Source organism: Anser anser, assembly GCF_964211835.1.
Source record: "Anser anser genome assembly, chromosome: 14".
Taxonomy (NCBI): Eukaryota; Metazoa; Chordata; class Aves; order Anseriformes; family Anatidae; genus Anser; species Anser anser.
In genome coordinates, this window is record NC_139735.1 from 14,244,972 (window position 1) to 14,258,190 (window position 13,219).

Consider the following 13,219-nt stretch of genomic DNA (forward strand, 5'->3'; position numbering starts at 1 on the left):
TCAATCTTGCCACTCGAGCTTGTTCTACTTGGCCTGACGCTTTCCTATGCATGGAGTTTCTTCTGCTTTCCCTCATTACTTTACACTCCACAGGCCTAGAAAGTGACTTATGTAGCAGTACACATAAACAGGTCACAGGTGAAAGAGTTAATTTAGATAGTCTTCAAAAAAAGAAAGAAAGGAAAGGCTTTTTCAAAATACAAGGACTTTGAGAAGAAAACCAACTAGAACTTACAGTTGATTTTGGCACAAATAATAGGCAAAAGGAATAAAACAGTATCCACCAATTAAGATAATCTAAAGAAATCACTGCAGTATTGTGTACATAGATTTTAAACATAACCAAAATACAATACACCAATAAATCAGAAAACATAACATTCTCTATTAAAAAACTGCAATTACGAGTTTACCTTATAACTACAGGAACACAATCCAGTCTAGAAGTAATATAAGCTTTTGTTATCTCAGGTGCGTATGTGTCTAAGAGGTGGGGTTCTGCCGTTTTCACAAAAGGTACAGATGCCACCATTCTTTGCCACAGAGTTAGCAAATAATGAACACTGTTTGGAGCAAACTCCCAGTGCTATAAGAAAACAAAACACACTTCTGTTAAAGCATCCCAGTGTGAAATTTTAGTTGTGAAACTCAATGTTTTTATCTTTAGCAGTCTTATTCATTCACACAACTATTGAAGAACCCAGTCAGAACTGAAATATATAATGGCACACATCACAGACTACATAGTAATTGCAGCATGGTACTTGCAGGGTCTCCCACCTCCCTCAGGTGAAATCCACAACAGGAAGCTCAGAGTGAGGCCTAGATCCTTGGTACATGGTGAGATTTAATTGCTGTAAAAGGGCCATTCAAAAATCCTAACCATTGAGTAGGGAACTGTCTAGAGCGACCCAGTAGGGAATGTAAAGTACAGAAATGCATCTCAACTTTCTCTTTTCTTCCAAGTTTATAGAGCTGCAAATGGCCATTCAGGAATTCAGAGGCCAAAATCTTCTCCTAAAGGTGGTTATCTGCTACTGCTGTTCTGAAGATTAGAGAAAGACTCTGGAGGAAATGTAAAAATAGCAATTGCAGTATTACTCAGTGAGCATGCATTTCGCTTGATGCGTTTCAAAAATAAATCTCTTAATTTTTTTTTTTTAACACTGAGAATCTCGACCCTGTCTTTCACGATCATGTCCTCCCTCTGTCTTTCTCATGTAGAGCCCTCAAAAATTTGAATACCATTCCACCTAGCTTCTGAATCCAACTCAGTAGCTCAGCATATAAACAACTGTGTGTATGTTTGTATACATTTATGTGTGTGATACATCGAGATATATAGATGCAAAAGCAGAATTCCAGGAATCTAGTCAGTGTAGGCATTTCAAAGGTTAAATGGGAGCACAGGTGTGAGCATTTTAGGGTTGGACAGAGGGTCTAGTTTGTTGGATTTTTTTGACAGTAAAGACTAAAGCTTGAGGATTAATGTCTATGACCTATTTCCATTGTCTTTCTTTAAATCTGCTCCCATAACAAAACTCCACAGGAAGAGTGGGAATCAGCTGCAAAGAATTTATAAGTTACACCACTATGAAAATACATTTTTATGTAAAGGCAAGCTTTACCAAGTCCTGAAAGAAAAAAAAAAGCCACACCAATGCAGAGAACCAGGACTGACACTCTGTCTTTCGAGAGTTGAAGAAAACAGAAAACTTCAGTGTACACCCTTACCTGTAAGCTAGTAATAGTAAAATTTGCTATGAGACGGATAACTTCTGGGTAATCTTTCACCATTACTAGCTCTCCCAGTTGATAATTTGTCTTTAGCCGAGCCAAAAAACGACAGAATTCATGGTAAGTACCCGGATCAGATAAACCCTAAATTTGAAGAAGCAAATGTTTAGAAGTTAACAGCTTAATCTAGTAGAAATTTCACAACACTATGGCTGATCAGCTGACAACTTTATTTACATAGTTTCTTTTTTTCCCTCTTTGTTTTGAATAGGAAATCAAACAGATGGCTGGCTGAGAGTGGTTTTAATAGATTCAATAAATTAATGACAATTGTGACTGGAAAAACAAATCCACATCTGTTTCAGCATTTCCAATAAACATAATCAAAAATAAAAAGATACATACCTGCGGATTTTCAAGTATTTGTTTCACTCCTTTGATTAGATTGCCAAGATACTTGGCACGTTCTGGATTGCTGAATAAGGATCTCCTCGTAGAAGCAAACTGAACTAAACAAGAAAGTGCCTAAAGAATAAAACAACTGTAAGATTAAAAAAATTAAATTTTCAGAATAATGATCTCTTATTGCTTGGAGCAATCCAATCTACTGATGTCTGTATTACGTTCAGTGACTGGAGATTATTTTTCCAGCAATGTCTGTAAGATCATTGTACATAACTATGGCTCAGTTTTAAAATTCTCGTTTACAACAGTTTATGACTTCAAAGTAATTAGGAGGATACTTTCTGTGTGGCATAGTAGTACTGAAACTGGAAGGGTTTGAATGCTTTCAGATTCAGAAATGAAAACTAAGGCTGAAGAGAAGACATTGTGACTGGGCACTGAACCAGTGAGTTAATAGTTGTGGGACTCATAATATGCTAATACACAGAATGAAACAGGGTCTTCTGGAGAAAGTACAGACGTAAAAAAAAAAGACTATTTACCATCATTATTTGAGTGTAAATCACTGTGTCACTTACTAACTGAGACAGCATTGGTGGAAGGGAATGATACAAATCAAAAAACAGGTCCAAGGTCCCTGGCTCCAGGAAAACTAAGGAAAAAGACAAGTTGGTTTTACCACATTCTGCCAGCAATAATTATGTATCTTTATTTCAACAGAATTATCTCCTTTTTAACAACAAAAAAATACACAACGCCCAAGAATGAGATATCACTGTAGTTGAGAATAAACTATGGATAGATGCATTAATCAGCCCATTGTACATTATAACACTATTCTCTTTTTATCACATCTATTTTATAGCTCATAAAGAACACCTTCCTTAAACTGCACATTACAATACTCTGTATGTTGTCTACAGAATGCTATTCTGTAATAGACATAGGTAACTGATTTCTTCAGGTTACTACAGTAGGACACTACGACAGGTACCAGATAATAAGAATTAGGTTAGTGTATATGTAAGCAAAGGCAAGTCCTTAAAGATCCCCAGACTACCCTAGAGTCTATAGGCACATAAACAGAAAATACTTTAAAGACTCTGTTATCCATTCACCATGGAAGCACATCAAATGAACTATAGCAATACTCTTCTTCATGAAGAAGCAACAACAGGGTAGAAAAAATTCACTGATAATTCATAATCATATAATCCCACAAATCATGAAACCTTTCAAAGTTGTTCAATTTATAAACATTATTTTTATGGAGACTTGTGTAAAATAATGTAACATAAAAAATGTTAATTTCCTAACACACTCTTAGAGTTTAATGAAGAAAAGGAGATCCCTCCATGGAGGATTTAAAGCATCTAAACTAAAATCTTAGAAAAACCTCTCCTCTTCTCCTCTCCAGGTTGTCTTGGTAAATTACTATCACTTGGGCAAATTCAGACTTTCATCAGTATTCCCCCACTTGCCGTATCCTTTGATATACCTCACACTGTAATTAGAGGCTTTCATATATTAGGGGAGAAAGAATGAAGTTACTCATGGAAACTGATGAAAAATAATACAGTTGAAATCAAAAGCAGTATCAAACACTACAGTGCCATTTTATTCAAGTAGGGCAACAAAGATGGTGAAAGGTCTGGAGGGCAAGATGTATGAGGCTGAGGTCCCTTGGTTTGTTCGGCCCAGAGCAGAGCAGGCCGAGGGGAGGCCTCATGGCGGCCTGCAGCTCCCTCACGAGGGGAGCGGAGGGGCAGGCGCTGAGCTCTGCTCTCTGGGGACAGCGACAGGACCCGAGGGAACAGCATGGAGCTGGGACAGGGGAGGGTCAGGCTGGGGGTCAGGGAAAGGTTTTGCACTGAGAGGGTGGTTGGGCACTGGGACAGGCTCCCCAGGGCAGTGGTCACCTCACCGAGCCTGCTAGAGGTCAAGAAATGTTTGGACAAGGCTCTCGGACATGGTTTAATTTATAGGTAGTCCTGTGTGAAGCCAGGAGTTGGACCCAATGATCCTTGAGGGTCCCTTCCAACTCAGGATATTCTATGATTCCATGACTCTAAGTAAGCCAGGTTTAAACTCCAATCTTGGTTAAATGAATCTGTGTAGCTGCTTTAGTTAGAAGTAACAGACTTCCAAGCTGGCTAAATTATTTTGCCAAGAAGCAGGATAAATTAGTCTACAAGGAACTCCATACTGCTGGTATATACTGCTTCCATTACCCAAGGTAATTTCATTAAAGCTAGCTTGCATGTATTTATGCTACACTGCCATCTGCACTGTGCAAGTCCAGGAAGTCAAAACTCTAGAGTCCAAGAACCAAGATGCAGCCCTTCTGCTGCCTTCATTAACAAATTCACATTCTAAAGAAAACAAGCAGACTTAAATAAACAAATAAACACACACACACGGTTTTCTTATCAGGAAGAAGAGGAAAGAAAGCAGACATGCTATAAATGCTGTACCTCTTCAAGGTGTTCTTATCTCAGGGATGAGAATAGGGTTCAGTGTGTCTAGTTAGAGTAATTTGATTTACTGTGAATACCTATGTTATAGACCACATTCATTATCTCTGTCTGTAAAGATAACAATAGGAAAAGTGTGAGAGAAATAGCAGAAGAGGTTTCCCAATAACTCACCAGCAAAAAACTCTACTCCACATAAAAAAGGATTTTATATTTGCAAGTACTGTGACAAAAGTAGTTAAACAGTGAGTGTAGAATGCTTTGGACTACTAACAGTTATGATCCTTTCTTACTTGTTCTCCAGTTTGTTGGAATCTGCACGGTGCATAGGTCATCTGCAGATTCATCAGCTGAATTTCCAATGAAATCAAAATTAAGACAGTTTAACACAAGCTTCAGAAGATGCATTGCTAGACTTTCTTGCTGTCGGTCCTGTATGGTTAAAGGTTTTGCCAAGAGCTAAGGAGAAAAAACATTTTGTCAGGTCACCTGCACAGAACATGTTTTATAAACAATTTTGAAAAGGAAATTGTTTGGACATAAAACTTCAAAGTTCACAGCAAGAGAACACATACTAAGAAAAAACTACATCCTTCAACTATAAAACATACAGTCCTCCTTATAGACGCAGGGAAAAATTATTACCAGCTAAGAGATATCATCCACATCAAGCTAAAACTCCAGGCCTTATAAATATTTTTTAAAAGACTAGTGAAATAACTCTTTGATATAAAGTACTTATAGGCAAAATGCAGCATGTCATTGATACAGCCTGGTAAAATACTGTTAATGTTCATTGCAAAAATTAAACGGTAATATTTCATGTTTTTCAGTTACTTCAGACCAGCATGGTGTATATGTCATGTATATCATATGGCTAAGAATTATTGCAACAACTGTGGGTTTTTGTTGGTGGTGGTTGTTTTAGTTCAATGCCTGGGATTGTCCACGCTGCTAATTCCTTTGGTATGTCTAGGAAAACCCCACATTAAAAGAAAAAAACCAAACAAAACACACAAAACAAATAAAAAAAAAACAAACAAAATGAATAGTCTGTATGTAATCTGAATATAGCTATTTACAACTTCTGCATGAACACAGCTGTCGGTCTCCATTGCATTATAACCGCTGTAGTGTCAGAATAAAAACGTATTTTGTAAGCAAAATGAGCTCTTGGGATTTGGAAATCTATGCTGAGCATACTGTAAGAACACCTTTTTACTGATCTGCTTCTGTACTTACAACGATTTAAGTAACATTTTATCTTAAAGAAAGTTACTGCCTCAAAATTACAAGCACAATATAAAGGCACTAAAAAGAAGCCTCCAATTCATTACTCACTGATGCAGTTCTTGAACATTAAAAAAGAAAATTATCATAATTTTGTTTTAAAAACATAAAATTAAGTAAATGCAACAACTTTTTATCTAGATCATCTGCTCCCTATTTATACTCAAATCACATTTCTAAAGTTTATCAACAAAAAAGTTTTAAAATTCAGATGATAGGAATGAAAATTACCTGTTTTGCTACCAATCCTCTCCTAACTTTCATACTCTTGCATGCAATAGGTTGGAATTATTTTAGTGACTCCATAATTAGCAGTTGAGTGTATTTTTCAGTGTACTATAGATGCTGATAAGTATTTCTAAAATTGGCTTCCTATACTGAAGTTGGCATTACAAAAATGCCAATTAAAATTTTCGTACACATCTGTCCAGATATCTGTGTGATGTGAATCTGACAAACCTTGCAACATATGAAAGACTGAAAAAATACCTGTAGACCAGCTGAACTTGAATAAAGCTAGGAAGGTCTCATAAACACATTTATTATCTTCGTGTGTAATGGGGTTTAGTATATCTAGTAAGATTACACATTCTTCCAAAAATATTTAATTCATCTTTTAAATATTTGATTTCTCCATTAACGTGGAATTCCAACACAGATTTAGAACAGCCCTGTAAATTAGCAGAACAATCCCTCTTCAGAAGCAAGGGCTTACCCTTTATTTAATTGTTATATATAACAATATATATAGGCTTCTCAGAGCCTCCTGTCTAGGCTCTGAGAAGGCTGAACCTTCAATTATCTCAAATGTTACAGAGAAGATGAGGGAACTAGCAAAGGAGGAAACCACCTTAAGCCATACCACAAGATGGAGAATTGTCTTTCTTCTTGGTGGCTCATAGTTCAATAAATAATTCTTTCAGCAAATATCGAGATGGTAGGCCCAGCAAACCAAGATAAAATTAAATTAAAGAAAACACTGAAAATGAAGGAAGGGAAAACATTGAAACATCACTCAGAATTTAGATAGTTCATCTTTTATGGCAAAGTATAAAGAGAGAGAGGGAGGTAGCACAGACAGAAACACTGAGAGAGCAAGAGCAAGAGAGACAGAGGAAGGGAAGAAGACTAAAATTTTTATCTTTGAATATTGTTTGGTCTTGACCTTAATTGGGTGCCACATAATCCACTAAAGTACAGAATTCAGTGACTCGGAAAATATTGGTGATTCAAACTGGAACAATTATGAAGATAACGATTTAAATTTAACTGTAAAGAGCCTCACCTCTTTTAAAAGAGAGCACGCAAGCATCAGTATGTCCTTTAAAGAGGTGTCACGGAATGAGGTAGCTATTTTACGATGTTTTGCTGAAGGTCTTGAATAATCAACCTAAGAAAAGATACAACATAATCAACAATGCTCCCTGCTCTGCTAAAACTAAATGATATGTGCATTTGGCAGGTAAATTATTTTACACTAGAAAAGAAAAAAAACACCACAGTCCAACAGTAAAGATAGAACTTGGCAGCTTCCTAAAGTGCCTACTTCTATTTCCCCTTCAAGGTTGCCACTCTCTGGATGGAAAGGTCTGAAGCACTTCCTCAGGTCAAGATCACAAAACAGGATCATTAGCAGAAATAAATTTAAAAGAGTTGATTATTCAATTCTCTTTACTAGTTCTAGTGACAGGGATGAGAAACACTACCCTGTAGCAGATACGGCACATATCTGGTACAGGTACAGTCTGCACATTACGACTCTCTATATATTTTGGTAGAGGGTAGAAGGGGTGTTAATCAGTTTATGTCTAAGCAGTGTTTCTCCTAACATTTTTATGAAAGGCAGACACATGTGACACACTGCTGCATTGGTAATACATACATCCCTTGCAGAAAGAAAAAACAAAAAAGCATGCTTACTAGATTCATTTCCTGAGTCAGTTCTGAGAGAATCATTACTCCTATTATATAATGGTCCACGGTGCCCTACAGAGGAAAAAAATAAATATCTAAATATGATTGCTCAAATACCACTGCTTGCACTTAAAATTTATCAACACAGAATCAAGAGAAATTATTAGGCTGAGATATGCTAAGATGTTTAGAAGTCTTTTGTGACAATTTCTATCACATTAATAAAATTGGATGTTAAGCTCCTTAATTAACTCTGAAAAAAAAATCTCATCATAAAACTTAAGAATCGTATGATAAAAAAAATCTGCCTGAAAACAGTCTAAGCAACCACAGCCTAGAAATTCACTATTACATATTTCTAAAAGGTTTGTTCAGTCTTCCAGAACTGATACGGTGAGCTGCATGAAATTCAAACCATTAAAAAAATTAAGCCATGCATGGATGAAAACAATCACATGGCAATCTCAGAAAAATAATATAGTTATGAGATGTAGATAACCAAAACTTCATTCCCTTCTCTCCACAGTACTCTGCAATGCACTGCCTTGAATTAAGTGATATATTCCATCTCCAAAAACGTGTGTAGAAAGTGAGGCAGTAGATATCAACTACTTGCATCTAAGGGTGTGATCTGATCAATAATAGTTAAGGCCCTTGGAATGCTTTGAAAATCAAATAGAAGGTAGAATTTTACATTTAGTTGTCCTTACTGAGCCAATACAAAGCATTTATTAAGACAATCTGCTTTGTTAAAAATAATTAAGATCAACTGCAATTAGGCCTTGCCACTGATTTAATTGTGAAGACCTATGTCTACTTTCATAGCTGAAGTCTGCAGCCTCAGCTCCCTCGGTGTCCAAAAATTCAATTTGTCACAGCCAAACTCATCATTTTGGCAACTGTTAAGAGCAACCAAAGTTCAATTAATGAAGAATCTGGCTAATACTCTTCACTGGACTAACTTTTCACAGTCATCTATTCTGTGTTATCACTTACACCAAATCAAACCAAAAGGAAAAACTTTGCAGAGCCCTCAGGCAAAATTTGTACTGTTGCCCTATCTGCCTTTTCAGTAAGATTAAACACCTTGTAATTTGAACACTGAAGTTTCTTTTACATTTTGTATGAATGTTCCTTTGATGACATAAATCCGTAAAAATGGAAAACGCAACCTCCCTTTTTTCACTGGTGTGGAAAGCTGTTGTGATGAATTATGGAGGAACTGCGAACAGAATTAGAGATCTAGAGGCTATAATCCCTTTTACTATATTAAATCACACTCAAATTCACACTGGATGATCTTGAATCTCGAATGTTAATGTGGAACTATCTGAAGCTACCATTTGCTAATTATCAATATGTATCAGTATTATTTAGGGATTATTTTTCAATTTTTATATAAAATTTAATTCGCTAGTAGATATATGGCTTAATTTCCTTTTCCATGGGAATTCTTAATTTAACTAAAGAAATCTCTTAAGAAGCTAAATTTTGTATTTAAATCTCCATTTTTAATGAACTACACACCGAAGAGTCACACTGCAATCATTTTAATAATAAATGCAAAATCCAATTACAGTACATTCATAAAAATAACTGCAAAACAGTGGAGCAGTATACTTGAGTTTGTTTTTAATAAACAAGATACTGCAGCTTATCTTTTATTAGACATTCCCAATATAACTCAAAACCTACATTAATTTGAATAGTACTATGAACAAAATCAGACTGCAATACAAATAAGACAAGCTCAGTGGCAAAAAAGACAAACTAACTCCTTATTTTCTTGCTGAGTTGCCAGGATCACCAAGACATACACAAATAATGGATCATTTTGGAAGTAAATCTCCAAATACTTTACGTTTTCTGATACTTTTTTTTCCTTAAGATAAGTATTAGGCTTAATGCCTACATAGACCTTCAGAAAAAATCATCAGAAATAACTTTCAATGCAGATTAGCTATCTCCCAGCATTTTTTTTAAAGGAACATTTATATAAATATTAAACATACAAAATAATTAAGTCTGGCTAATAAGCCATATGATCACTTTCCATGAACCTACTTCACAGAAGATGCTGTATATCCTATATCATTAGCTACTAGGTCTGATTGTACTTACCCTAGATTTGATTGGTAAGTTTGCCTAGTGAACAGTGAATGAATGACTGCACCCTTTTCTTTCCAATTCTCAAATACTATGTATAAAGATCACCTCTCTATCCTGTAACTCATCTTCTTTGCTCCAATGACGAGCACAGAGGGGAACAGGAAATAATGTGGAAAGAAATGTAAAACAAGAACATTCCTGCCTCACTCAATTACTGGAGAGGGAAAACTAATTATCTTTCCTCCCCAGTTTCCCCATATCCCTTTCTAGAATGGATAATTTTTGTGATAGGTTAAATACAAATGCCAAAATGGTTACAAAAAGCACTCTAGACTGATTACTTATCTCCCTATATTGTACACCATAATCCTAGGAGAGACAGAAGAGTTTTGTTTTTTTTTTCTTTCACTCCTCTTTACATGTACAGAGAGAGGTAGCGAAGTACCTATGCACACAAATATGAATCATCAAGCCAATCTCGATAGGCTGGACCGATGGGCTGAGGCCAACCGTATGACATTCAACATGGCCAAGTGCCGGGTCCTGCACCTGGGGCGCAACAACCCCAAGCAGAGCTACAGGCTGGGAGATGAGTGGCTGGAAAGCTGCCTGGCCGAGAAGGACCTGGGAGTATTGGTTGATAGTCGGCTGAATATGAGCCAGCAGTGTGCCCAGGTGGCCAAGAAGGCCAACAGCATCCTGGCTTGCATAAGAAACAGTGTGGCCAGCAGGGCTAGGGAAGTGATTGTGCCCCTGTACTCGGCTCTGGTGAGGCCGCACCTCGAGTACTGTGTTTAGTTTTGGGCCCCTCGCTACAAGGACATCGAGGTGCTCGGGAGAGTTCAGAGAAGGGCAACGAAGCTGGTGAGGGGTCTGGAGAACAAGTCTTACGAGGAGCGGCTGAGGGAGCTGGGGTTGTTCAGCCTGGAGAAGAGGAGGCTCAGGGGAGACCTTACCGCACTCTACAGGTACCTTAAAGGAGGCTGTAGAGAGGTGGGGGTTGGTCTATTCTCCCACGTGCCTGGTGACAGGACGAGGGAGAATGGGCTAAAGCTGCACCAGGGGAGGTTTAGGTTGGATATTAGGAAGAACTTCATTACCAAAAGGGTTGTTAGGCATTGGAATGGGCTGCCCAGGCAAGGGGTTGAGTCACCATCCCTGGAGGTCTTTAAAAGACATTTAGATGTAGAATTTAGTGATACGGTTTAGTAGAGGACTTGGTAGTGTTAGGTCAGAGGTTGGACTAGGGGATCTTGGAGGCCTCTTTCAACCTAGACGATTCTGTGATTAACCACAAAACAAATATACACTGTCCCGCAGTTTTGCATACTGCAATTCCATCTTTACACAAGCTTTCCTCAGTAGCCTCAGACACAGGGGTAGCTAGTGATTTCTGATAAAAACTGAAGTGCTAGTCAATTCCCACTGCTTATACAGAACAGTAACAAAAATCATAACAAAAAATGCTCCAAAAATGTTAAAAAATCTATCTTTTTGACCAACCATTTAAATTAGTTCTAGAACTAAACAGTTAGGCACAATTGAGATTAATGCTTAAAACATCTGACAGTCTTATTCTTCAGATGGTGCAGTAGCACTGCTTCTAATCAGGTCTTCTAATAGCTGGAGCTAATAGCTTATCAGAAATACATCTCCACAACAGTTGAAAAAAAATGAAGGCATTGAATAGCATGGCTTGATAATAGGGGGTGATGTTTATAATCACAGTATGAAGAAGTGTTTTTGGAAAAAGAAAATCAACAAAAAAACTCGACAGAACTATGAATAGTGCGTGGCATCAATACACAAGTATGAACACCAGTCTTGATCTTCATCGTAGAACCATCTTCTGTTTTAAGTAATTCTCTTCACGTCTGTTCCACTCAAGAGTAAAAACAACCTAATGACAAAACATGCCAATGAAAAAATGAAGAGTTCTAAACATAAAAATACGTAAATGAACAATTGTTTCCTACCTGCAAAAATTTTTTTACATCAGCAGTAATATCTCTGAAGATAAGTTGATCTTTCAGTACCTCAAACCATCCTAATTTTGTAATTTTAGCAATGACTTGAACAAGAGCTTGGATGACAAAAGGAGCCAGTTTGGGTTGAGAAGCTACATAGTTCAGAATGTAATTTCCTGTAAAGAAGCATTTTTAAATCAGTAACATTAGTCTTCTGTTAAATAAAAAAATAATTAAAAAAATATACAGTTCTAATAGAAAACTAAGGCATGGATTTGAAAAAAGGTACATTCTTATGTTTAATACAATAAGTTATGTTAAAACATTCAATACAGCTAAACATCTAGTAACACAAAGCAAATTACATACACGATCACTATCCTAGGACACACATGACAACAGTCAGTGAATTCAAGGAATGATGGAAGGTAAAAAACTGTAATTTTTTCATTATGGTCTTATACATGTGGCACTGATTAATTCAGTATGTAACCGTAGCTCTCACAACCAGCTCAAGGTACACAGAAGTCTTCTCAGACAAGAGACCCTACTGAATGTTCTCAGTTCAGCCTAGAGTATTTCCTTGAGCAATATACATTTCAGCTACAGAAATTCCTCTCTAACTAGCAGAATAACCTGTTCCAAAAGCTGTTAAAATTTATGTAATTGAAGTTGATTAAAGCTGATTTTTACCTAAAAGAACACCGAAAAAGCTTGTCTCAGAAGTGGATTCTCTGACATGCATTTCAGAGTACTACTATCCACAGAACTGATACGACAGCGCAGACTTTCTAAAAATCTGTAACAACTCTCATGTTCCTCATGCAAAGCCTTTCACTATTCAACCCAACACATACTTGCTTGCTTTTTTAGGTTATGAAAATTAACGTAGATCCTTAAAAGTATGGAAAAATCTGTAACATCTCAATCCTGCAAGTAAGAACCTGCCCTGGCATGCTTTTCACAAATGTTAACACTTCACAAATGTTAATGCAGATCTTAAGAGCTGATCGTGAGGAATGTTACATGTAAGAGACTGGCAGGTGTACTAGCAGTATCTGCAACTTTTATCCTTTACAAATATGAACTAAATCTCTTGATCATATTGTGGGATAAAGACAAAATATGTCCACAAAAATGAACTTTTGTTAAAATGTGAAGTTATCTGAGCCAACATATTTATTTATTTAAATTTTGAAACTCAGAAATGTTATATGTAGATTATTTGCAGAGAAGCGATTAAAGAACTTGTAATGACCTTTATGTTCACACTCTCACAAAGACTCCCTAACAAATAACAGGTTTGGTAAACGTAGACCTAGA

At 36.7% G+C, this 13,219-nt stretch overlaps 1 protein-coding gene across 5 annotated transcripts in view; it reads right to left on the bottom strand.

The window, feature by feature from the left end:
* The window catches only part of RANBP17 (RAN binding protein 17), a 160,077-nt gene that overhangs the window by 140,209 nt on the left and 6,649 nt on the right, over positions 1 to 13,219 (bottom strand). For 4 of the 5 annotated variants that reach the window (XM_083798213.1, XM_083798209.1, XM_083798211.1 and 1 more), the window contains exons 4-11: positions 11,906 to 12,072; positions 7,827 to 7,892; positions 7,192 to 7,296; positions 4,910 to 5,075; positions 2,685 to 2,794; positions 2,143 to 2,262; positions 1,735 to 1,881; positions 414 to 586 (exon numbers count right to left, since the gene is read on the bottom strand). In XM_083798213.1, coding sequence (XP_083654339.1) covers positions 414 to 586; positions 1,735 to 1,881; positions 2,143 to 2,262; positions 2,685 to 2,794; positions 4,910 to 5,075; positions 7,192 to 7,296; positions 7,827 to 7,892; positions 11,906 to 12,072 — 1,054 coding nt within the window. The remainder of the gene's footprint in view (positions 1 to 413; positions 587 to 1,734; positions 1,882 to 2,142; positions 2,263 to 2,684; positions 2,795 to 4,909; positions 5,076 to 7,191; positions 7,297 to 7,826; positions 7,893 to 11,905; positions 12,073 to 13,219) is intronic. The other variant, XM_083798210.1, reaches the window with a different exon arrangement.